The sequence below is a fragment of the Pinus tabuliformis genome, chromosome 6 (genome assembly GCF_031772625.1).
Source record: "Pinus tabuliformis cultivar Carrire ecotype Pingquan chromosome 6, CPIR1, whole genome shotgun sequence".
NCBI lineage: Eukaryota > Viridiplantae > Streptophyta > Pinopsida > Pinales > Pinaceae > Pinus > Pinus tabuliformis.
Window position 1 is genome coordinate 370,006,623 of NC_142292.1, and position 25,632 is coordinate 370,032,254.

At 39.3% G+C, this 25,632-nt stretch overlaps 1 protein-coding gene across 1 annotated transcript in view; it reads left to right on the forward strand.

Moving 5' to 3' along the window:
- MSH4 (MUTS-like protein 4) overlaps nt 1-25,632 on the forward strand; it is a 438,807-nt gene that overhangs the window by 227,493 nt on the left and 185,682 nt on the right. The window contains exons 9-11 of the mRNA XM_089373522.1: nt 19,147-19,219; nt 19,364-19,509; nt 19,617-19,702. Coding sequence (XP_089229648.1) covers nt 19,147-19,219; nt 19,364-19,509; nt 19,617-19,702 — 305 coding nt within the window. The remainder of the gene's footprint in view (nt 1-19,146; nt 19,220-19,363; nt 19,510-19,616; nt 19,703-25,632) is intronic.

Consider the following 25,632-nt stretch of genomic DNA (forward strand, 5'->3'; position numbering starts at 1 on the left):
GTGTGTTTGGGAGCATTTCTGGTTTATTGGTGTTCACTGAAATTTTTTATGCTGAATTGTCTTGCATGTTTTTGTTATCACTGTAAATTTTTCCATTAGGAATATTACACACATACATTATGTTGTGGAGCAAAATAGATTCTCCCAAATTCAAATGAAATTTGATGGACCCAAAACCTTTAACGGGATGAGTGGAGTTATGTCTAAGAATGATTTTCAAATTTGACTCCCTCACTACCAAATTAGAGAGAACTTCCTTATAACTAGAGAAATAATGAGTGGCCCCGCTATCAACCAACCAACTATCCCACGAATATGGAGGAGATGAACTAGTAAGCGCAGAAATAAGAATATATTTAAATTGATTTGCAACATTACTTTCATACTTGGAGAATCTTGACTTCTTTGACGATGATCTTCTTCATGATCACTTGGAGCATCTCTTCTTCTTCTTTCATATCTTCCATTGCGGTCATTCGTTCGGTCATCTCTTCTTCTTTGATCATTTAACCTGTTGTTGTTGCTCCTAGTATTGTAGCATGGTCCATTGTTCTTCTCATGGCAATCTCGACCATAGTGGCCTTTCTTATGACAATTGTAGCATTCGATGTGCATGTATTCCTTTCTTCTATTTGTATTTCGAGGAGGCTTTCTTGAATTTGAAGGACCTCCTTTCCCTTTCTTCTTCTTGTTGTCATGAGTGGTGAATGCAGCGAGCTCTCCCTATTCATGCTTTTGAATTTTTCCTCTTGATATCATCCTTGATTCTTCTTGAATGAGCTTTCCAACAATTTCATCGAATGATGGGAGGACATTGTTGTTGCTTATAGTAGTAATGAAGGTTTCCCAAATAGAAGGGAGACCTCTTAGAGTCACGATCACCAATTCCTTGTCAAGCACAGATTCTCCAACTCTTTTCAATTGATCTCTAGGACAAGATATCCTCATTATGTAGTTTTGCATATATTCTCCTTTGTTTATCATTGTGTCTTTGAGTTGATCTTTCAAGGACATGATTTCATTCAAATTATTGACTTCTTACATGCTAGCTATCTTATCATACATATCCTTAGACCTTCTCAAGTTTCCAACATATGCAAGTAAATTATCTTGTAAACCATCAGCTATAATTTGTTTTGCTTTTAACTCACCTTTCTTGTGCTTGTTCTTGGTAGCAACAAAAGCATTCTCTGGAGGCTCAGGTACTTTTCCTTGAATGTAGTCCAGAACATCATTGTTGTCAGCTATGATTTCCAACCTGACTTTCCATGCAACAAAATTGGATGAGTCACCCAACTTCTCATTTTCCTTGAAGAAGGAAGACATCTTGACTTGGCTAGATCGACTCTTTCAACTTTCCAAAGATGATTGCTTCAATTCTTGTCTCCTTTTGGGCTTGTCCTTCACCTTAGCTCTGATGCCATGTTAAATTTTTAGATTGTTCTATGCTGTATCAATTACTTTAGCCCAATTCAATACTTCAATTAGCAATCTTTTCAATTACAATTAGTATTTCCATTCATATACAGTAATTGAAGATAGAACAATAAATGCAATGACAAAGTAAACAATCAAGACATCAACAAGAGATACTAGGATTGGTCAAAGACCTGGGAAAAACCCAGCTAGGGGGAAACCCTTTGAAATTCTGCTTCTATTAGATTGTCATAAAATGGTCAACGAAGAGTACAATGAGCCCAATACAATATCATCAGCAAAACATCCCAACAACATTCAAAAAGAAGTTTCCAGCATCAGAATATCTCAAAGACGACTTTTCCTTTCTGCGGTCAACTGCGGTCAACTTTGGTCTTTGGTCAAATTTGAGTCAAACTTCTCGGTTGCATGCAGGAAGAGCTGTTCGAGCGACTAGAGGCTTCCAGTCACACCTTTTATGCCTGCAAGCCAGCGACTGTGGTTGAATTTTTCGTGTGACGTGCTTGCAACTTTAATCCAAAAACCCTAAAGCAGATACGAGCTTTAGACCCTCTAATTTCGGACCTTTGCGAACTTCTGTTGTCGTCCCTGCCTCACACTTGTGTGAGCCAATCAATGAAGAAGAGAAGAAGAAGATTCTTGGTGATGTCCAAACGAACTTGAGGTCACTTGTATTTATAGGCTTCCATGGGTGTCCAATTTGCTTTACGGACAATCTTGTCCAAATGTGCATATGTTTGCTTTCCTTCATAAGTACACTTTCCCTTATCCTATTTGAGTGATCTTTAGGTCGATTTTGGTCCTCTCAAAAAGAGGAATTTAATGCAATCATTATCTCCATCAAACGAGCTGTCCAAAGTGAAATTTGACCGTAGTTGCATAAATTAACACCTAAAACTGCCTTTGATGAAGTTGTTATGCATGTCTCTGCCGAGGAAATTGATTCTCCAGCCCTTTGGAAGACTTTCCTGACCTCTGGAAGCTGAATCAATTTTTCCTCTAGCTAAATCGAATTGCATTTCTGAAGCAACTACGTAGTCCTCTGTGCTGCCTCATTGGGAATAACTCGGCCTCTTGCTGCTGCCTCTCCGAATTTGGAAAAATTCCTCCGAATCACTGTTTTTGCCCCTCACTGACTCTGCTTCCTCACTGAAGCTTGAACTCTCTGGAAACTGACTGCTGCTACTCTGGAAAATCGAATTCTCCAAGTGACTCTAGTGTATTCTCCATCACCACATCGATCCCTTCTTATATCTTCTTGTTGGGACTCCAATGACCAAGATTAAATCTTAATCGATGGCTCAGATCATTTCTGGATTGATCTGTGTGAGTTTCTAGAGAATTCTCACCTTGACTTAATTAATTATAATTAATTAATCAGTTTTCCTAAGTTTAGACTTACGAAACATTAAAAAATTGGTTAATAATCTAATTAAGTCATTTCTAGGTGGAATTTCCAGAAATGATTTCTGGGTTTTGGAGCTCTCATGTATTCTAGTCTCTCCACCAAATTTTGTAGCTATAACACATCCTATGCTACAAAAACTAACAACATTGAAGAAACCCAGGACGTGGCAATTAATGCTCTGTTGTGGCGGAGACCCATGGCTCTCAAAGCTCACCCTACAATTGCCATTATGACCCTCTGGAGGGCTTGAACCTCGTATAGGGAGACCAATTCCAAATGAATACCCACCTGCAATCCTGTATAAGATCCAATGCGTCTACCTCACCTTCTAGTACAACAATCCATAAGTGCAATTGAGTAAACAAGCTTGCTAACTAGGGGCAAAAGTGGACACTTCATAGTGGCATGCCCTTCCAAATGGGGTTTGGAATGTACAAGTGTCACCAAGCTCAAAAAGAGAGGTTAATAAAGGACCCTATTAGGTGGTTTCAACCTCTAAGGGAGTGATAGGTCCACAGTACACCCATCAAATGGCAGGGGTCATGTGAAATAGTGATGGAATGGAGTGGGGGTGAAGGGAAGGCTCCAAGACATATGCCATGGTACAAGGGTTGCTATAACTAGGGAAGCCCACACAAGGGGTATATGAATGTAGGAGGGAGAATCGTGGTACATGAGTTACCTCGACTTTTTTTTTCCACCCTTCTTCATATGCTTCTTGCCTTTTAATGATTTTTCTTTCTTTTAACTGCTCGGGGCTCCAGGGGATGAGAGCATGATGTGTATGATAAGGTAGTGATTACCCTCCTTAAGGTTGGGCAGTTCATTGCCCAAAAAGGGTTAGGATAATCATGGGTTCCTTAATGATGCAAGGGGCACTTATAGGGGCCCTAGGAACTAGGGTGATGGCCATAATGATAAGGGGTAGAGCTCATGTTTGGATTTTTCCCACGTGCTAAATTCTTATGTCCTAGCCACCTTTTGCATTTTGTGGTACATTTCCTGTTGTAAGTGGCCAAATTATGCCTTTAACTTTCTTTTTAGTAGAATCAACCTCTAGGGTATCGTTCTAAGCCTGACCCAAAGTGTGGATAAGGGGAGGGGGAGGGTAACTCCATATGGACCCGAATGGGAAAAGTGTGAAAAAGGGGTTATAATGAGCAGAGGGGAGTGAGATATATGGTGTTGGGAAGTAGGACCACACAACCTAAATCAGGGTTTCCCATGTAGTGCCACTCCTAAAGCTAGTAGCCAATAGAGGAGATTGGGGAGATCCCACGGGACTAGGATACAAGATTAACCACCAATTTGGAACAAGGGAACAAGAATACAATCCAAGCCCATTCCTTCCGCCGAATCCCCCCACTAATCCATGTCCAAATGTGTCCAAGAAAAGCAAGCATAAACAACCAATTACATAATGAATAACCATACCTTCAGGGTTGGAAGGCCCACCTTCAAACATACGATCATAACAGATGGCGAAGGCACATAATGGCTGTGTCAGGTGGTGGAGAATGGTGGCACATCGAGCTATCTGGTGGTTGCAAGGGGCTGTTGGTTGCCGGTTGAAGACAAATCTAGGAGAAAAATTCTCCTATAGGGGTCACCCACTTGTGGTGGGTAACAGGACCATCTAATTCCACTAGTTTCGATTACAATGTTGTAGTCTAAAGAGTGGGGGTAAGGCCATTGAAGTGACAATGGGTAGCTTTCTTGAGGGTTGTCTCTCGGCTCTCCTAATGGGGTTAAGACTTTTCTTTGTAGGTAAGTTTGAGTTGCACTAGTGACTTTTATGCATCGAAATGGGTAACCCCATAGGAGTAAAATTTTCTCCTACATTTAACAACCAACCAAACAACCAACCCTTAATATTCACTATTCAATGATGATATGCCATGTGCCTCGACCATCTGCTTCAGTTGCATAACTTTCACCATTTGACATTTCCACTTGGATAAAAGTGGGATTCTATTCAAAAGGTGCTTTGATCATTTTACAATTGGGTGCTTATACTTCTTTTCTTGGGCATCTAGTATGGATAAAGGGGTGATCTCAAAGATTGACTGATATTGATTATAAATCTATTCTCTCACCTTACTAGGGGGGTTAATATTTAGTCCTATTCCAGTGGAACTCCTGTAAGGTCTTAGGGTTATAACAGGGGCGCTACTTGGAAAACCCAGCTTGTGATAGCGTGTTCATTTTCCCCTGCATCATACTTGTTGAAAAATGTAACTAGGTTCAGTCTTCATAATGACATGTGTAATCATGATTTTATGTAATTGATGTAAATAAGAAAATAAAATTATTTTGTAATGCCTGAGTCATGGGTTTCATACTCAAGGAATTTTATTGTTAGTTGAAGCTCCCATTATGAGCTATTAGGTTTGGTCATCAAGTCATAAAAATCTAGTGAGTCAATGTCAAGGATTGAAGACCCATTTGGGCATATTATACATTGTAAAAAGAGAATTTGTTTGAGTCATTAACCCTCCAAGACCATGTCACAAGCTCTACTTGAAGTTGGCATACAAAAAGGTATAAGGATGATTCTAGAAAGGCATGTCAGCCTAGGCACAAGGTCAGGTTGGCCTATATCACATGGGCAGTCCACTATATATAGAGAAACTCGCCATCACTTGAGGCAAAATTTGGTCAAGCATCTGAAATAAGAGAAAAGGCACGAAAATCACAAGGAGAGCAGCCAGATAACTAGCGAGAAGGAAGGGAAGGAGAGCGAAATAATTTGAGACTATTTTGGGTCATCTTCCTCACACGTGACAGAAATTAGGGTTTTGTAGTAGGGTTACACCAGCTGTTATAGAAGCGAAGTAAAAGGTCACCAAACCTTCAATCTTGCTAGCCAAAGCTACAAGAAGAAGCTCTCAAGCCAAGAGAAGGAGGAAAACATTATCAAGGTCCATAATCCAGCCCACACGTGTGATTTTGCAGAGATTTCAGGCAGCGGAAAGTTTCAGATCTATGGAGGAAGGCCGAAACGAAGTGAGCAATGCTAGAAGTCAATTTGACTAGTGTTGACTTTGACAAGAAGGAGAAGCATTGAGAAAGGGTCTTGTGACTTGGTCTTGGAGAAGTTGTTGTGTTAAGGGTCTTGGTCTGGGTTTTCATCACTTGAAGTTTCTATAAGAATAAGAATTCGTTTGGGTTTTCTTCTCAAGTTGGAGAGATTTTGGCCTTGGTTTATCGCCTACATTCTGTGTCTCTTGTCTCCTTATTGTTTATGATTTGGTAACTATTTGATAAGAAGAACACTATAATAATCTAAAGAAGAATGTAATCTAAAGAAGTAAAAGCATTCACAAGTAGTTATCATTACAAGAGAAATCACCTAATCCTAATGCCCTAGATTTCTCAACATGGTATCAGAGCTAAGGTAACAAATCAAGGAAGGGTAGCTCATCAAGAGACACTCAAGCATTCAAGGATTGAATCTCTAGAAAGGCATCAAAGCATATGTAAAATATCATCTCATTCTAAAAGCATCTTAAGTCAAGATCTACAAGGAAGTGTCAAAACCCTAGATCGAAGAAGAAGTCTTCACCATAAGAATTCTTGGGATCCTCGCTCAAGTCATCATCAAATAAAAGGACTTCAAAGACCCTATCTCTACTCAAGAAAGGAAGGACTTGGATTTGAAGCATCTTGAAGACTACTCATCCAAGGGTAGCTAGATCAAGGGCGTTGTCATCATCGAAGATATCAAGGCAATCACCCTCTCTTTGAAGCAAAGGATTTCATCTCAAAGGAAAATCTGTATCCTTGAAGAAGATCATCCAAGAAGTATGAAGACATCATCAAGAAGCGATCAATAATCATCAACAAAGGGATCAAGTTTAAGAGTTCATCTTCACTTGACAAGTAAGTATCTTTATTTCTATAATTAAATCTAGTAAAATGACTTCATTTTGCAAGGAGAACAACAAGTTGGTTGGGTCATCGAACTTCCTTGCATGGAAAAGGAGGATAGACTTAGTCCTCAAGGAAAATGAAGTTATTGATCATGTCAATGGAAAAGTCTCCAAACCATCTAAAGGGAAAGCACTATCTAAATATATGAAAAAGGATCTAAGGGCTCAAAGGATTCTTATAGAGTCCATCAAGGATTCCCTCATCCCATATATAGCAGAGTTGGAGACATCAAAAGGGATATATGATAAGCTAGTAGAACTATTCTCTGAAAGCACGACAGGAAAAATCATATCACTAAGATCTGATCTATGCAAATTGAAAGCATCAAAGGATGAAGGGATATCTACATGTCTCACAAAAGCATCTCTAATAAGGAATCAACTTCAAGATCTAGGAGAGATGATATCCGATAAAGAAATGATTACCATTGTTCTAAATTCTCTAACTGATGAACAAGGAAACCTTGTATCAAAGGCCTATGAAGAGGAGAAAGCTATCCCATTCAATAATTTGTGGTCACTATGCAAGATTGAAGAAAACAATTTGAAGGCAAAAAGTGATATAGGATCAGATGAGCAAGGTCAAACATTTGTTTTCATGTCAAGAAGAAAAGGGATATTTGGCAAGGTTGGTCCTCAAAAAAAGAAGAAGATCAATATGTCACAGATCCAATGCTATGGATGTCAAGGATATGAGCACTTCAAGAGAAACTGTCCTAAGCTCAAGAAGGAAAGCGATGAACGGAGAAGGGAAGAAGCCCACATCACTGAAGAAGTGGAAGAAGCTGAAAAGAAGAAATTCAAGATGGGGGAAGTAAAATATCTTTACTATTGTTAAGATAGGTCTTCCTCACCTAATTTCTTTTCAAGCTTATGTTGTAAAATATAACTATCATGGTAGGAATCATTAGAAGCATGATAGGATGCATCATGTTAGGAGATGGCATCATAGAAGCATAGGATTGAAAGTAAAAGTTCGTGACATTATCATAAAGAAGCATGAAATATAGCTGAAATAGAAGTCTATGGCTGTCATCTATAGAAAGATGTAGCTCTTGGTAACCTCATTAGAAGCATAAGTAGTACTTATGGGAAAAGGAAATTCATCTAGCTTAGAGCTCATCATACATCATTCAAAAGGAGCATTTGGAGGATGAAGATGATCAAGATCCTCCTTTGGAATCTTCATTACAAGGTTCACCTACTGGAAGAAGCAAGTGTCTCGTCAAGAATTCCAACTTGTATGGGATTCATGGAATGATAGTATGATCAAGGAATTGAAGTTCTTTCAATCAAGGACGCTGTTGAAGGAAGTCTAGATGGCCTGAAAGGATAATGAGGTATGTATGCTTGTATTTGATGCAATAGAGTCATGTCATATAGTTGTAGGTAACATGGATAAATGCTCTATCTCGAGAGCATGATCAAAAGGAAGGATCTCTTCCTTTGAAAGGATGCAGGAAGGCATGGGTCACACATTTCCTAGATGAAATCAACATAATATGTCCTCATATGAAATATGAGGTGGTTGACAATATTTGTAGGAACTCTAATTGAAATTTCCTGGAAAGGAAATGTGTGAAGAAAGAAAGAGATCATGAAATATGCAACTATGGAGAAAGAAATCAACATCCAAGGACTAAAAGATTTGATTATGATATCTCAAAGATACGAAGACCTTGATGAAGTCTGAAAAACAAAGAGACCCTTGACAATATATATCTTTTGGAGATATGTCAATATGTATGCAGGATGTTGATGCTCACAGGAAGATGTCATGATGAAAGACCATCACAAAGGTAATTTTGATTTAATGTTCATTTCTTATTTTTGAATAATATCTGGATGGGCTTATGCAGGGCTGCCAAGGGAAGAGTTGTGGATGTCTTCCACAACTGATGCCCATGTAGCAGGATGAAAGATCCTTAAGGAAACATGGCATGAAGAAGGCAACATGGCATGAAGGAAGACCAAATATGGACTAATGGATCACTTTCTAATGAAAGGAATGATGACATGACTGACTCATGAATGAAAGTAATGGATGGTCTATGCCCTATGAATAAGCCCCAAAAGATGTAGACTCTATAGCAAAGAAGAAATTCATGACATCAAAGGAAGGAGTTCTACAAGCAGCTGGTTGTCCCATGATCTCCACCTAAAGAGCTGCTGGAATCAAGTCCTTAATTAAGAGGGAGCTTGGGTACATTCATTTTATGGAATGGGTTGGTCATGCCTGGTTAAGAGGGAGTGACAAATATGGTTCTCTACTTCATGTGTCATGCACTATACGGGGACTAACAACCATAAGTCTTAGTGAAGGCCATGAAGAGAGATAGACACATCATTCTTGTCTTCACCTGGGAAGATAGAATGGAGGATTGGGTAAGAATCTGGCATCTGATACTCTTTAAGGATGTGGTAGGGCATCTAAGATAATAGTAGTCATAGAGGACCGATATTCTTTGAGGACTAGGAATCCAGGATAGGAATAGTCCTGGTGGAACATACTTTGAGTGAAATCGGGTGGGGTATGTTCTAAGAGTGACAATGATGAGGGTGTCTATAAATCATTGGTCTCGCCAGAATTGTGCTCTAATATTGTGGAGAGATAGAGTTGTTAGTCAAGGCCTTGCTATGTGACAATGCTGGACGATATGATGCTAAATAGATGGGTTACCAATTTGACTCTTCTTATGAGAATTCTTCAGATTGAGAATGTCCAAGTACCTTGTATGGATTATGAATACCTCCCTAGTTAAGAGGGAGTGTTGAAAAATGTAACTAGGTTTGGTCTTCATAATGACATGTGTAATCATGATTTTATGTAATTGATGTAAAGAAAATAAAATTATTTTGTAATGCTCGAGTCATGGTTTTCATACTCAAGGAATTTTATTGTTAGTTGAAGCTCCCATTGTGAGCTATTAGGTTTGGTCATCAAGTCATAAAAGTCTAGTGAGTCAATGTCAAGGATTGAAGACCCATTTGGGCATATTATACATTGTAAAAAGAGAATTTGTGTGAGTCATTAACCCTCCAAGACCATGTCACAAGCTCTCCTTGAAGTTGGCCTACAAAAAGGTATAATGATGATTCTAAAAAGGCATGTTGGCCTAGGCACAAGGTCAAGTCGGCCTATATCACATGGGCAGTCCACTATATGTAGAGAAACTCGACATCACTTGAGGCAGAATTCGGTCAACCATCTAAAATAAGATAAAAGGCACGAGAATCACAAGGAGAGCATCCCCATAACCAAGAAGAAGGAAGGGAAGGAGAGGGAAGTAATTTGAGATTATTTTTGGGTCATCTTCCTCACATGTGTGACAAAAACTAGGGTTTCCGCAGTAGGGTTACACCAACCCTTATAGAAGCCAAGTAAAAGGTCACCAAACCTTTAGTCTTGCTAGCCAAAGCTACAGGAAGAAGCTCTCAAGCCAAGCGAAGGAGGAACACATCATAAAGGTCCATAATCCATCCCATACGTGTTATTTCAGAGATTTTTCGCAGCCGAAAGTTGTAGATCTATGGAGGAAGGTCGAAACACTAGAATAGCTGAAGTGAGCAGTGCTAGAAGTCAGTTTGACCAGTGTTGACTTTGACAAGAAGGATAAGCATTGAGAAAAGGCCTTATGACTTGGTCTTGGAGAAGTTATTGTGTCAAGGGTCTTGGTCTTGGTATTCGTCACTTGAAGTTTCTATAAGAAGAAGAATTCATTTGGGTTTTCCTCTCAAGTTGGAGAGGTTTTGGCCCTGGTTGATCGCCTACATTCAGTGTCTCTTGTCTCCTTATTGGTTATGCTTTGGTAACTCTTTTATGAAGAAGAACACTATAATAATCTAAAGAATAACCCAATCTAAAGAAGTAAAAATCATTCACAAGCAGTGACCATTACGAGAGAAATCACCTAATCCTAATGTCCTAGATTTCTCAACGATACTCGACACTTTCCATCCCACATTATAAGCCCATTATACCACCTCCATTCTTTGGGTCTACTTGTCATTGGTTCGTTGGGATTTGGCACCCTATTTTCCACACTTCTTGAGAAGGGATGGGAAACATTGCCTTGGAGGTTGATATAACTAAAGGAATGGAAGAACATAATAAGGCCACAATGGAAGAAAAAAGAAGAAAATCAAAATGTAAAAGATGGTTGGTGTTTCCCACCAAAAGTGGGTACTCGTAGGATAGCGTTTCTCCTATTCATATTCTTTTAGATGGTAGCCAACAACCCCTTACAACGACCTTGTAGCCAATGTGAGGTACTAGTTTATCTCCACGACCTACTTTAGTTGTATGTTTCCTTGCCCATTTTTCGAGAGCATATGTTAGAAGGTGGTCAATCCGACTCAAAATGTATGTTTTTTTTGTGCTATTGGGTGCTTATGCATTTTTCATTTAGACATATTGGGAATGGATTATTGGTGTTACAATTGGGCAACTATGGGACAAACTTTCATTCCCATAAGCCCCAAATAGCAAGCCCTTTGGCCTCAATAGAAAGTATTATTTGGGCAAGCAAATTTTATATATTTAAAATTTGAATTTAAATTTGAAATCTCCCTCCTAATACCTAATGTCAACCTGTCCCAAAGGGACCTATTTAGATGAGAAAATATCTATATATACCCTATTGAGTTGATCTCCAAAGGCACCTTGTCTAACTCAACTTTGGTTCTGAGATTTGGATATGTCTCCTCTCTAAAATTATTCACAAAGTTATGATCGATGGCACAGGTCTCACACATGGCAAGTCTCTCGATGGCAGGTCTTTATCATGGCACATTCTCTTGCATGACAGGTCTCTCGCATCTTTGAAATAACACAGGACTCTCGCATATCCTCTCACATGTCTAAGGCACTTCATATCTCTGCATTGTGTTTGATATATCTTATTGAAATGACTTCACATATCAATGATCCCATCGTCTCACTGTAATGGCGTCTTACTGTAATGTATATGATGGATATGGTCTTGATGGATATGAGCTCGCCCCCATGACTTTCGCAATAATACAGGACTCTCGAATGGCTATTGGTATTTTGCCTTGTTACAATGAACTCATTGCTTTGGTATAGTATAACTGTTGTATACAATCTTGCTCTGATGACTATAATTTTGCGTCTATGGTTCTGGTCTCGCATCCTCTGTATTATATGTTTTCTGAATTAAATATGGCGTTGTATGTATGGTTGCTTTGAATTTACATGTATGGTTCTTCTTCGAGTATATGTGCAATTCCTCTACAGTTACAGTTATATATGGCACTTCAGTTCCTCTATTGACATCGCAGTTCTTCACTGCAGATGTATGGCATCATCCTCTGTTGTATATAAATTGGTATCGACTCTTATATATAGATTGGTCTCAACACTATTATGTAGATTGTTTTGACACTATTGTATATATTGATCTTGACACTATTGTATATATTGGTTTTGGCACTGGTGTATATGTTGGTCTCGACACAATGGTTGGCATGCCCTAGGGTGGCCCAAGTAACAACAGTTGGCATGGCCCAGGGTGGCCTAGGTGACAGTGGTTGGCATGGCCCACAGTGGCTTAGGTAACAATAGTTGGCATTGCCCAGGGTGGCCCACGTGACAGCAGTTGGCATGGCCCAAGGTGGCCCAGGTGACAGTTGTTTGCATGGCTCAAGTGACAGCGGTTGGCATGGCCCAATGTGGCCTAGGTGACAATGGTTGGCATGGCCCAGGGTGGCCTAGGTAACAATGGTTGGCATGGCCCAGGTGACAGCAATTGGCATGGCCCAGGTGATAGTAGTTGGAATGGCCCAAGGTGACTTAGTAATGGTGGTTTGTATGGCACATAGTGGAATGCTTAGTGATCTGGTTCATATGGCCTGGTTGATATATCTTATTATGGATGTATTTTGTATCTTAGATTCTTAGTTTAACATTAATGAATATCTAATAGAAAAAGAAGAATTGAATTCTAGTTTTTCCCCCTTGTAGGGTTTTTCCCTGGTCTTTGACCAAATTCTGTTGTCTCTATTTGTGCATGCTTTTCCTCTATTGTTGTTTATTGTTCCGTTGTATTATTTTTCTTTATACATAATTCTATTGATTTTAAGATGTTATGGGATGAATGTGATATGTAAATGAAATGTAATTATCTTAAGCAAAGAACAATAAATCCCTTAGTAAAATTAACATGGTTTCAGAGCTGGGCTGAAGAAAATTTTAGTGATCACTCCTATGAAGACACCTTTGATGGAAGCAAATGAAGATGGCAGAGACCTAAAAGAATGCTAGGGCTTGAAGAAAACCCTAGGCAATCTGGTTATTAAGGGTTTGATGGATAACATGAGGTTAGGGTTTGGAAGAAACCTTTGAAGTGTGCTTGGAAGAAGAACCTGTATATGATAAAGGCTTGAATTCTACAAGTCTCGAAACCCTAGCATGATTAGTAAGAAGTTATTTCAACACCTGAGACAGATTCAATGTAACCCTAGATGAACTAGTCTCAGTTGGGTTGCTGATGAAGACGATTGAAAATATTGAAGGCAACATTGACATATGGATGATGGACAGTAATGACTCTTGAAGGTTGGTTCAAGAGGGAGCTAATCGCCTCTCGTTAAATATAAATACCTTCTAAACTTTATGATATTGCTCTTGTTTAGATTTATTATTTTGATCCTTCTTGCATGAATATTAAAGTATTTGAATACTTATAACTTCCTGATGAAGATGTGATAAGTGGATCACTCTTGAGGATCATTTGGATGCTAGTGTGAGAAGAGAAAAGCTGGAACCGGAACAAGAAACTAGAACAAGAAAAGGAACCCGATGAAAATTTATTCTGGGAACTAGTGAAAAGCATTTTGGACATATGCAAGATAACAAAGTATATAAGTTAACCGAATGCTACAAGTTGCTAAGGTATCCAAATATTATGAGGTATGTACAATATAACATAATTGTTTCGATTTGGCTGCAATATTAAGCCCTAAGGTATGACAAGAATATCACCTTGAGCACATATGTGAGTAAGTTTGATTCCCAGTACATATGATATACTAATGCCCTTTATAGTTCCCTTGATATTTGGTCTTGAATTTGATATATGTTGTCTTGATATTCTTGACAATGCTTATAATGAATATGATAATAGTATATGTATACATGAGAACCTGATATAGTTTGACTTTGTGATATGATATATGATAGTCTTGGTGCATGATATACAAGATTGATGATGATTGTAGAGGATTCCCATTCAGAGGGAGAAATCCTTGATGAGATCTCGACACCTATTATTATTTGGAATAGATGAATAGAATACCCAAGATTGTAGGATGAAACAAGTCTTTTGGACATGAATAGATGATCATCTGATGTTGTTGAAGGCATGTATTTGTTAATTAATTTCATGTGCTAATAGTTTATTGCTGACAGGACTAGTTTACCCCAAGTTATTTCAGGATCCACTTCTTGTAGAAAAGGACATCATTATTAGAGGAAGTGTATTGTCAGAAATAGGCATGCTGGATTGCATTAATGGATTATTGCTAGATCTGATGGATCCTTGCATTGACCTCGAGCTAAATAGAGTCCAGACATATATATAGTTGGGACAAAGATTGAGAGAATGTTGTTGTATGAGATAAGCTTAGGCTTGTGGTTGTTGCCTCCCTGCCTAAGAGGGAGAAAGGATGAATATGATATTCTTTTCTTTATGACATGTATTTGCTGTAACATAATATTTGATTTGATGTCCTGCATAATAAGGAAAACAAAGGACTGCTGCTCAAGGTAGTATTAGTGAACTCTTCAGTGAGTTGTTTGAGCCGGTACCGGATATGAGCACTTTGATATGTTTCCGATCTTCAGAGAACAACTTGGATTGATGGATGTGACCCTCCTAGGTAAGGGTCCAGGCTGATTGAGAACACTGAGCTATGCTCTTACCCCCTGTCTAAGCTTCTAGGGTGAGGAATCAAGCCGAAGAGCTCCTGGGGTTGAGGGAACTCGTGGACATTAGGTGTGTCTGATGATTGGTCCTTACCTCACGGTAAGTGCATATCTCCCCTATTGTCATTCTAGGGCGTGTTTGATCCTTACTCATGGTAAGTGTGTATCTCCCCCTAGCGAGTATACCCCAATATGCATCCTACCCACAAGCTGGGCTTGTTGGGATTGTTCCTCCCCATCTGGCCAATGGGTTGAGATGAAGCTTTGGCGTGTTGGATCCTTGCCTTTGGCAAGTGTGTATCTCCCCCAAGTACCTTAGGTTGTGTCTTATCCTTACCACTCATGGTAGGTGTGTATCTCCTCCCAAGGTGATGGATGCAGGTGTTCTACCATTGAATCTTGAGGGTCGAGTTGGGAAGATCAACAAACAATAGGATAGGCGCGATCCTTACCATTTATGGTAAATTTTATCCCTCCTATTGTCACCAGGCAATAGGATAGGCATGATATTTACCTCACAAGGTAAGTGGCATCCCTCCTATTGTTTGTGGATTCAGGGTGGTAGCAGATGCTCCCCCATGATGATGATTCCAGGTGGTAGCAGAGGCTCCCCGATGTTGATGTTTCTGGGTGGTAGTAGAGGCTCCCCGATGGCGATCCTCCCAGATAGTAGGAGAGGCTCTTCAATGATGATTATTCTGAGTTGTGGTTTCTTAGCCTTATTGGTTGAGCAATTATTTTCATGGCCTTTTGGCTCAGCAGATTCTTGGTATTGGATTCAAGATGGTAGTTGGAGCTCCCCTGCAGTGATTCTTCTTCTTTAGATTTGAGATTGCTCAACAAATGGAAATGGGCAAAGATGAGCCGAGACAAGATATGACTTGATGAAAATGATGATTCTACTTCAGATGATCAAATTGATTATTGCATATAGGGTGGAGGCAAGATGCTCCCTTATGATGATGATTAAGTTGATCTAGGGTGGTAGCCAGAGTGTCATGTCCCTAATAAATAATTTTGCTAAGTAAAATCCTCAATTTTGTAATTTTGGTGATGGATAAATATTTCGGCAAATAAACTTAGGAAAAGTGGGTTGAGGAGTCACTCAATTTTTGGAAAAAGGAGGCCACAAACATTAGAGGAAAGAAAAATTAATTTTGTAGTGGGATGTGGGGGCCACCCAAAAAGGGAATTTGAACCCCTTAGGAAAATCGAACCAAGGGAGGAGGAGGCAAGAAAGGGAGTTCAAACTAGTGGGGGCCACAAGGAGGAAAGAGGAGAAACAATTATAAATAGAGGAGGAGAGCCTCATTTTGACATCTTTTGGCCATTTGATTTCAGAACTAGAGTTTGCTTGAGTTGCTTAGCCAAGTCAACCGGTATTGCTTAGTACAAGGAATTTCCAAGTGGGAATTCCACCTCTTCTTAGGTGAACTTCGAGTTTCACCCTAGGACAAAATTTTAGAGCTGATCCTAGGTGATTTGGGGAGCTATTTTGCAGTGATTTCTCAAGTGGTGTGAGTTTCCTCAAGGACGCAAGAGAGATTTCGTGGTGTTGAAGAGGGCCAACAAATAACAAAGTTATTTTAGGAGAATTTGCAAAGATTCTCCCTCAAGAAGGACGAGAATTTCCTTGGAGGTTTGCAGGCTGGAAGTATTGCTATTTGGGGAGGTCAAATTTGTATTTTCCAGGGCCTGCGTAGGAGTCTCTTGCTTCCTTTTGCGCAGTCCTGTGAGCAGTAGCTTCCGGGAGTTGGGTAAGGAGAAATAAGGAGGATTGGAGTGTCTTTTTGCAGAGGATTTGAAGGGTGAATTTTCCAGCAGTGTTTTTGGTGGCATATTTCATTAGTTCTTCTAGCTTCTCGAGCTAGCCTGTTAGAGCCATACGCACTTCTTGGGGTCACTCGGGCAGTTTAGATTTAGCCCAAACCCTTTTTTGGGTTTTTGTGGGTTTATTGAGAGGAGGCTCTTGTTAATTTGGAAAAAATTCTAAGTACTTCTGAGGGTAGAATTCCTAGTTTCATCCCGTAGTCAGCAGTAGAAAATTATTGGAGGAGGGTGCAATTCACTCTAGGACCACTTCCACCACTTGGGTTCAAGAGATATTTTTGGGATTTCCTAGGTTTCTGGCAAGGAGGCTGCTCACCCAGTTTCATCTCATTCCAGGAACTTTTCAAAGCAGTTTCTCTTGTTCCATTCGATTAGCGACTAGCAGGAATTATGGGAATAGCACAAATCTCTTGGGAGAGTTATTCCTTCACTTGGGCCATTATACTCTCGCCTGGGTTTTGCATAGCTTGCAGTAGCCAACCTAGGTTCCATTGTCCTTACTCATTGTACTCATCATTCTCAAGATTAATAAAATGGCTAAGCCTTTCTTCTTTATTTTCCTATTGTTTTGATATGCATGTGCAGTATTTCTTTGTGGTTGTTGATCCTTGAACATGTTTTTGTTATTTGCTGTAAAGATTCAATTTGGAACATTACATAAGCTCCCCTATGATCATTCCACAAGCAATCCGGGCTTTGATTGCCAACTCCAAGTGAGTCGTCCAAACAACCTTTGCCCAAACTTGCGTCACCCTAACGCGGTCCCTTCCACGCACTACCTGAAACAGCTGATCCTCAAGCTGTCTTGTCTTCCATTGACCGAGAAACTCTCTCTGACCCTATGCAATACTTTCTTGACCTCTGGAATTGAAACCCAGCTTCTGTCCAACAAAATCAAATTGCCTCTAGAGGTTTCTGTGCAACCCTTGCATCAACCTCTCTTTGGCTATTTCTGCCTCTCTATAAGATACTCTCCAGAAATGGAATCTCTTCCTCCAGACTCACTACCCCTACCCCTCTCTATCTCTGCTTCCCTTCTCTGGCTCGAAATCTTCTGGCAATTATTGTTGCTCTTTGGAGGATCGAACTGCCCAAGGAAATCAATCTCTTGTGTGTGTTCTCCATTTACCCATCGATCTCCTTTTATAATATCCAGTTGGAACTCCAATGACCAAGATTAAAACATAATCGATGGATGAGATCGATCTGTGCGAGTTTCTATATGATTCGCACTTTTCTCAATTAATACTGATTAATTAACTCATTTTCCTAAGTTTTAGACTTAGGAAATATTTAAAAATAGGCTAATAATCTAATTGAGACACTTCTAGGTGGAATTTCCAGAAACTATTTTTGGGTTATGGAGAACTCCTGTGTTTTAGCCTCTCCACAAAGTTTCGAAACTAGAACACCTCCGATGCTACAAAAACTAACATAGATTCCTAAGAGAGAGGGTAAATTCCCTTAAATAAATTTTTCCAGTATTTCTCTTGGGTAGATTCGCTTGTTTGGCGATATTTATTGTACTCAGAATTTCTCACTGCTGCATAATAATAAACCCCTCAGTTGTTGCATCGGTTTTCCCAAGTTGGGTTTTTCGGGGACTTTTGTCCAAAAATAATTGTGTCATAATTTTGTGTGTGCCAGAATTTTCTTAGTTTCCAGTTTATCTTCCGCAATATTTTTATTTGTGAAGATTGTAGTGTGAATTATTCGTTGTTTGTCGTAGCAAATAAACTACTAATTAATTTACAGTTAGAAGAATAATTTCCGGTTGTTGCAATAGTTGAAATTTTCACAGATATCACCCATAGGTGGTGGGTAACAGTGTCTATTCAGGCTTCCTTGATCTCTATATAAAGGCCATTCAGCCTCCTCCATTGAGAAGAATTTAGATCACATCAAACATATCTTTTGAGGATATTTAAAGGAGGAATCTAAGGTTCTAGAAGGAAAAATCCGAGGAATGAAAAATTCAGAGGCAGACCTAATTCTTCAATGAAGGCCAAAATCCCTGAGGCACAATAGAATGAGTTTATGAGGCTACTTATTGATAACTAGGTTTGACCTAGTTCTTTTCGTGGTCAGTTTGACCTTTGTTTTGACTTGAAGGATATGATGTCTCTGGTTGAACTATACAATTTCTCTACGAAAAGGTTGTTGGTTTTCTTCCCCAAGTGGGTTTTCCTAGGGTAAAATTCTTGTGTTTCTTGTGTCGCTGTCTCTTTATGATCCTATTAGCATTTTGCTTCTAATATTGAGATATTTTGTGTAATTGATGTATGATAAATGTGAATACAAGAAATATTAATGTAAGAAATCGCAAGAAGTAATTATCAGATTCGAAGACATATGAAAAATCAACACCTCTTTGTATGATGTAATTGTCTTGAAATCTGTTATACTTGGTTGTTTATTGAGGTAATATATGAAGCACTTTCATAAAAGAAAACTCACTTTTGAAGTTTATTGAGAGGTATTCATAGAGAGTATCTCTTTCCACTTATTAGGTGAGAACTTTGTATATTGTGAAAATAGTCTATATTGGTTGTTATTTACTAAAACTAGTCTTAACTAGCTTGTTATTGTTGCAGGATGAGCTAACTAGTAATGAGGTGCTCTTCTTTGGGTTGTCCCAAGTTTTTCAAAAATTTCCTAAAGACATTGGTGAAGATCTATATCTATTGTCTAGTATTTGATATTCGCATTACACATTTGTTCCAAAGTAAACATGTTTTGAGTTATATGATATAATATTTTGGAAAGTTAGCTTCAAGCATTTAAGTTTCATTTTTCCTTTTTGAATTTTAGATAGGGTTCTTTGCCACTTTTGCTTCAAACCAAATAAAGTTTCAGTTGAAACTTCAACCATTTCAAGAGCAAGGGGGAGCCAGATTATTGTGTCAAGTATTATTCTTCTAAAAGAAGCTCTAGAGGCATTACCTTTACTCTCAGAGGTAAGGTAGATAGCGTGTGAATTGTTATACATGTAACTACATTAATAATTATCAAATATTTAGAGTTTTTAAATGATGTGATTGTGCCTAATAAGTATAAATTGCAGGTTTTGAGGAATGCAAAAAGCTTTCTTCTTCGCAAGATCTACAATTCAATTTGTGAAAACAAAAAATATGATCTCATAAAAACAAGGTGTGAAAACACTCATCTGTAATAGAAAACTCATGTCAGGTCAGGAGTTTGCTTTTACTTTTCTGGTCTCTTTCCTTTCATTCTGTGTTGAGGCTATGTTCCGTAAAAATGAGAGTTGTATAAGAAATATTACCGTGCAAGCTAAGTCTATGAGAAGATAATTTGTCATTGATTTCGTGCTGAGAATTTGTAGCTAATTTGATCATATGAATTTATTTTTTAGATTGTGGAATATAATGGTCATATGATTTAATATTAGAATTTTAATAAAGCGATGTTGTATAAAGAGAATTAAGATATTTAAGTCACATCTTAAAGAAAGTAAGCTTAGATTGATAGTAAATGGTTGAAAGGGGATTTTGATTGCGATAGTCTCCCCTATATATATATATTAACGTCCTTCATATCAAGTATATGTTTCAACTATTGTATTGTGGATTTCATTTATTTTCTAGTATTTGTGGAAGATATAACTTTAATTACTTTACATCACTTTATTGGAAGATGAAATATCCTTTTTAATTAATTTATAACTTTCCTACCTATAATTTCTTCAGAAATTTTCCAGAAATAATTTTACCAAAAATTTATATAAATTCCAACAATAAATTCGGAAACCAATAATTCATAATATTCTGTATAAATTGCCAAAGCCAAAAACCTAACCAATTTTATTAGAAAATACTGAGGAAGATTTACATTAATTTATTTTGACAAAACGTGCTAGATTGACCACTGGAAAATAATTCAGTCCACTAGAAGATTTTCTAGCTTGAAAAACCCAGACTACAATTATATTGGCAAACTCGGTTGGCTCCAACTTGGTTTTCCTAGATCAATGCTTTAATTCTTGGGTTCAACTTTTGGCCTTCATAATTTTTGTACTGCTCTAGATTATTATAAAGCAATCCAGACTCTTTTCAGCTACCTCAAACCTAGAACAATTCAGCCTTCTTTTAATGATGCAAATGGCTGTCCAAATGCCATTGTGATCCTTTGGAGGGCTTGGATTCCATATAGGGGGGCCAAGTCCAAGATGAAAACCCACCCGCAATCCTGCATAAGATACAATGTATAAGATACCTCATTAATCAGGGGTAGAAGTGAGCACTTCATAATGGGTTTCCCTTCCAAATTCTGGGCTTTGAACATGTATTAGTGTTACCTTCCTGGGTAGGAGTGGTTAATGAAGGACCCTATTAGGTGGTTTCAACCTCTAAGGGAATGACATGTCCAAGGTACATCCTTCAAATGGCAGGTGTCATGTGAAATAATGATGGAACGGGGCAGGGACAAAGGGAAGGCTCCAAGCCACATGCCATACTACAAGGGTGGCTATGATGAGTGAGTTCCACACCTTGGGTGTATGAATGTAGGAGGGAGAAATTGTGGTACATGAGTTAGCTCGGCCTTTGTTTTTCCACACTTCTTCATATGCCTTTTACCTTTTATTGATTTTTCTTTATTTTACTACTCAAGGCTCCATGGGATGAGAGCATGATGTGTAAGATATAGCAATGATTACACCCTTAAGGTGGGGTAGTCCATTGCCCACTAGGGGTTGGGACATTCATGGGTTCCTTAATGATGCAAGGGGAACTCATAGGGGCCCTAGGAACCAGGGTGATGGGCATAATGATAGGGGGTAGAGCTCATGTTTGGCTTTTGCTCACGTGCTAACTTTTATTGTCCCAACCATCTTTTGTATTTGGTGGTACATTTCCTATTGTATGTGGCCATATTATGCTTTTATCTTTTTTTTTCGCTGCACCAACCTCTAGGACATCATTCTAGGTCTATCCCAAGGTGTGGACAAGGGGATGGGGATGCTAACACCTTGTGGAACCGATGGAGAAATGTGGACTCAGATGGTAAAATGTGAAAAAGGGATTGTAATGAGAAGAGGGGATTGAGATATATGGTGTCGGGAAGCAAGACCACACAACCAAAATCACGGTTTCCCATGTAGTTCCCTTCCTAAAGTTAATAGCCAATAAAGGAGATCCCACAAGACTAGGATTCAAGATTAACCTTCCCAATTGAGGTAAGGGAACAAGAGTATAGTAAAATCCCTTCCCTTCTTCCAAGTCACCCAATAATCCATGCCCAAGTGTGCCAAAGAAAAATAAGCATAAACACCCAATTACCTAATGAAAAATCATACCTTTGGGATTGGATGTCCCACCTTCAAACATACGATCATGATAGATGAGTGAGGGTATATAATGGTTGGCTAAGGTGGCGAATAAAAGAAGCACATCAAATCTATCAGGTGGCTAGCAAGGGGTTGCTGGCTACCTGCTAAAGACAAATATTAGGAGAAAATTTCTTCTATGGGGTCACTCACTAGCGGTGGGTAACAAGCTGATTTTTTTCCTTTTTGTGTAATATCCCCTTTCAGGGATATCCCTCAAACACAAGCAAACTCCAACCAGAGATGGACTGGGAGGGTGTTTACGAGATATATCGCCTCTGAAAAGAGGACGAGATCTGGAGGCTACTTGGCCCTTTCCAGACTCTGTCTAAGAGTATAGGAGAAAAACACACAAGTGGTATAGTAGCCGGGAAGCTCCAAGAGAGAAAAATAACAGTAGTGCAACATACAATAATGCATACATGGAATATAAGCAGATACTCAAGAAATGCAGAGAGAAATGCTAAGCCATTTTATTATACTGAGTAATGGAAAGAGTACAAGAGGTGATCAGAAAGATAGCACCTCGACTTGCACAAGGTAAGTGAAGATTCAAGAGATACACTCAGAATGGTAAGGAAATGGCCTCTCTTTGAACTGCGTCCAAGTTGCCGGAGAACTGCTGTGCTGCTGCTACTGTTGGAATCAAGTGAGGATTTGGGGCTGTTCCCCTCCTCAGAAAATGATGAAACTCTGGAATCAACCTCTGCTCAATAAACCCAGAAAAGCCCAGAAAGATTTCCTAAAATAGCTGACCCCCGAAAGTCACACCCTTGAGGATCTATGCTATCGCTCAAGGCTTTGCGCTGCCACTGAAAAGAATCCTCCAAAACTCTGCCCGAGACTCTGCCAAAATCCTCCAATATGTAAGGGCTGATCCCTTTCTCAATCTCCAGGCTCAAATCCTCCACACAACCCCAATTCGGAGCTCCCACCAAAAGGGACTGCGTCCTCCTCTCTCAAGACTGCGCAGTCATCCAAAATGCTTAGCTCCTCCTCAACTCCAAAGATCAATCCTCCTGCAAACGACTGATGAAACTACCTTGCCCGAGTAGGCACTCGAAGTCCCCCAAGGCTAAGGGTGAGATCTCCGAACGGAGACACTCGATGCACTAAACAGTGATGCAGACAGGCTAAACAGCTAGCGTGCTTTAAGTCGAAGTGACTAGCTCAAATGCAACATAATCGAATGCCAAAATGAGGAGGCTCCTCTCTCCTTTATAGTGTCGGCCTCTCTCAAAACCCTAAGGCCCACCTCCTCCAACGTAGCCTCTTTCTTGCCACGTGCTCCTCTCCCTCTGCGCAGTCCCTCTAAGTGTCTACGTGGGCCCCTTCTCTACGTGGTTCTTTGGACCCCCTTGGCTCACTTTTTAAGTTACAACGTTGTGCTACTAGGGAGTAACTTTATTCAAAGTGCGTTATGCCCCCCTTTTCTCACCTTTTTATTTATAAATAGCTATAGAAGGCAAAATTGAGCAAAATCGAATATTCCAATTAGCCATGGCTAATTAGGAATATTACATTTTGTTAGTGTGTGAGCCTTCCTATGTAGAGAATAAACATGCCTTCGAGTAGAATTGTTGGGGATCCTAGGAGTCAAGGAGTTGGGCCTTTTAAAGGCTAATTTTCTGATTGGGAGGAGTTTCTTGGACCAAGAGTTGATGGGTATTTCCAACAGGACAATTTCTTACAGGAGCATGCCCAGTTAACCAATTGGGTCGTACGCACTTGTTGGAGGGATTCCTCAATACTTGGAGTGGAGCCAAACCCTTTCCGTGTTTTTGTGGATTTGAGGAGAGGAGTCGAGGGTTAAATTTGTAGAGAATTCCATGGAGTATTCAACCTTGAAACCATTCTTCCATCAAGCAGTCAACTGTGAAAATTCCTAGATCTAACAATCTCAGGAATCCTACTGCAACTAGCTAAATCTACTTCACCTAGATCATAAGTTATATTACAAGCTTATTTCATATTTCTTCTTGAAACATTGAAGTAAATTACTGAAGCAACCTACACCAATTAAATATGATTCTGAAACATAGAAACTGAGTAAGGAAATAGAAACACATAGGGCACCTTTATTTTTGGATAAATGTCGCCGTAAAAACCCAATGCAGGAAAATCGGTGCAGCAGATTTGAGGGTTTATTATTATTAAGCAGTAGAAAATTCTGAATACATCATTGAATACCTCACAGGGTTATTCAGTTACAGAGAGAAATACTGGCAGAAGCTTTGTGAGATTACCTCACACAATCACTAAGAAAAAGTCCCGACTGATCCGGCTGCTGGATGAGGTGCCCTTGGCAGGCCCTGTGCTACCTCTACACTGTCCCAGCGTTAACCCTGTTAGGCACAATGTCACCCAACTGGGGAATCGATCAATAGCCCAGAGTCACTGCTCTTAGCCTCCCGGTCTCACATCCCTGATTTTGGCTGCTGAAATTGACTTTGCTCTGATTTACGACTTTTTCTCTCTCCCTCTGCTCTGCCTCTGTGTGGCCCTTTTGGCCCTGCGTCAACCTATGCGTCAAGGCTACTGGATCACTCTCTGCCTCTCTTTGTTGATGGTTGTCCGGCTGAGAATCTCTCTCCGGAAGCTATCCCACCCCTTTGCTGCAAGAGATCTCCTCAATCGAATTTTCCTCTTGAGAACTTCTCACTTCAGAAAATCGATTTCTTGATCTCTCTTGGTGTATTTTCCAATTGACCCTCAAGCTCCCTTCTTATATCTTCCTGTTGGACAACCACCGGCCTAGATTAAAATATAATCAAAGGCTCAGATTGTTTTGGCTTGATCCGTGTCTTTTTCTAGAAGTTTCACCCCTTATTAGATTAATACCCATTAATATTTTAATTTTCCTAAGTTTAGACTTAGGAACCCCATTAAAAATATTAATTATTTTAATAAAATCACTTCTGGGTGGAATTTCCGAATACGCTCTCAGGGTTCTTTCGAATGCATGTGCCCAAGCCTCCTTGCAAAATTTGAGGCCTAGAACACATCCGATGCTACCCCAAATCAACATCAACAACAAATTACTTTTGGGCTCTGATCTATTCCTCATCCAGGTGAGAGATATCTCTTCTGTGTTTTGCATAGCTTGAATAACAAGCCTAGGTTCTATCATTTCAGCTCACTCTATATACCCATACCTAGATTATTAACAAAATGGCTCAGATTACTTTGTTGGTGTCTATCGTGTGCTGATTTATGGCTGTGTTTTTTATTTATCTTTCTATTCCTTATACATTGTTTTGGTATTACTGTTAATTTCCTTTTAGGAATATTACATTTGCACAACGGAAATATAACAACAGTGAATCAAAAAGGTACACAGATGTTTGTAGACCCAAAACTTGTTTATATTACAACTTTAATACAACAAACATAGGGCTCCCGTACCAGGGATCATGCCCCTTACAACTAGCCCTGATGTGAGGAAAACTAGGGCTTGAAGTCAACAACATTTGACTCTCAGTTTTCCCAAGAACAAGAACAAAGTTGACTTACTTGTTTAAGAAGTGCTTGACAATAGCCCTTTCAGTCCATTTGTCTTGAATAACTGGCAGGTCCTTTGACACCTATACACATAGAGAATATTACTACTCCAATACCTTTTCCTTTTGTTGCTCACAAGAGTTCTGCTCCTCCAAAACCTTTGCACACTTCAGCTCTAACAAACTGCTTACTTACATTTGCAATGCTCTTCCAAGGTCATAGTTCATAAGCTCAT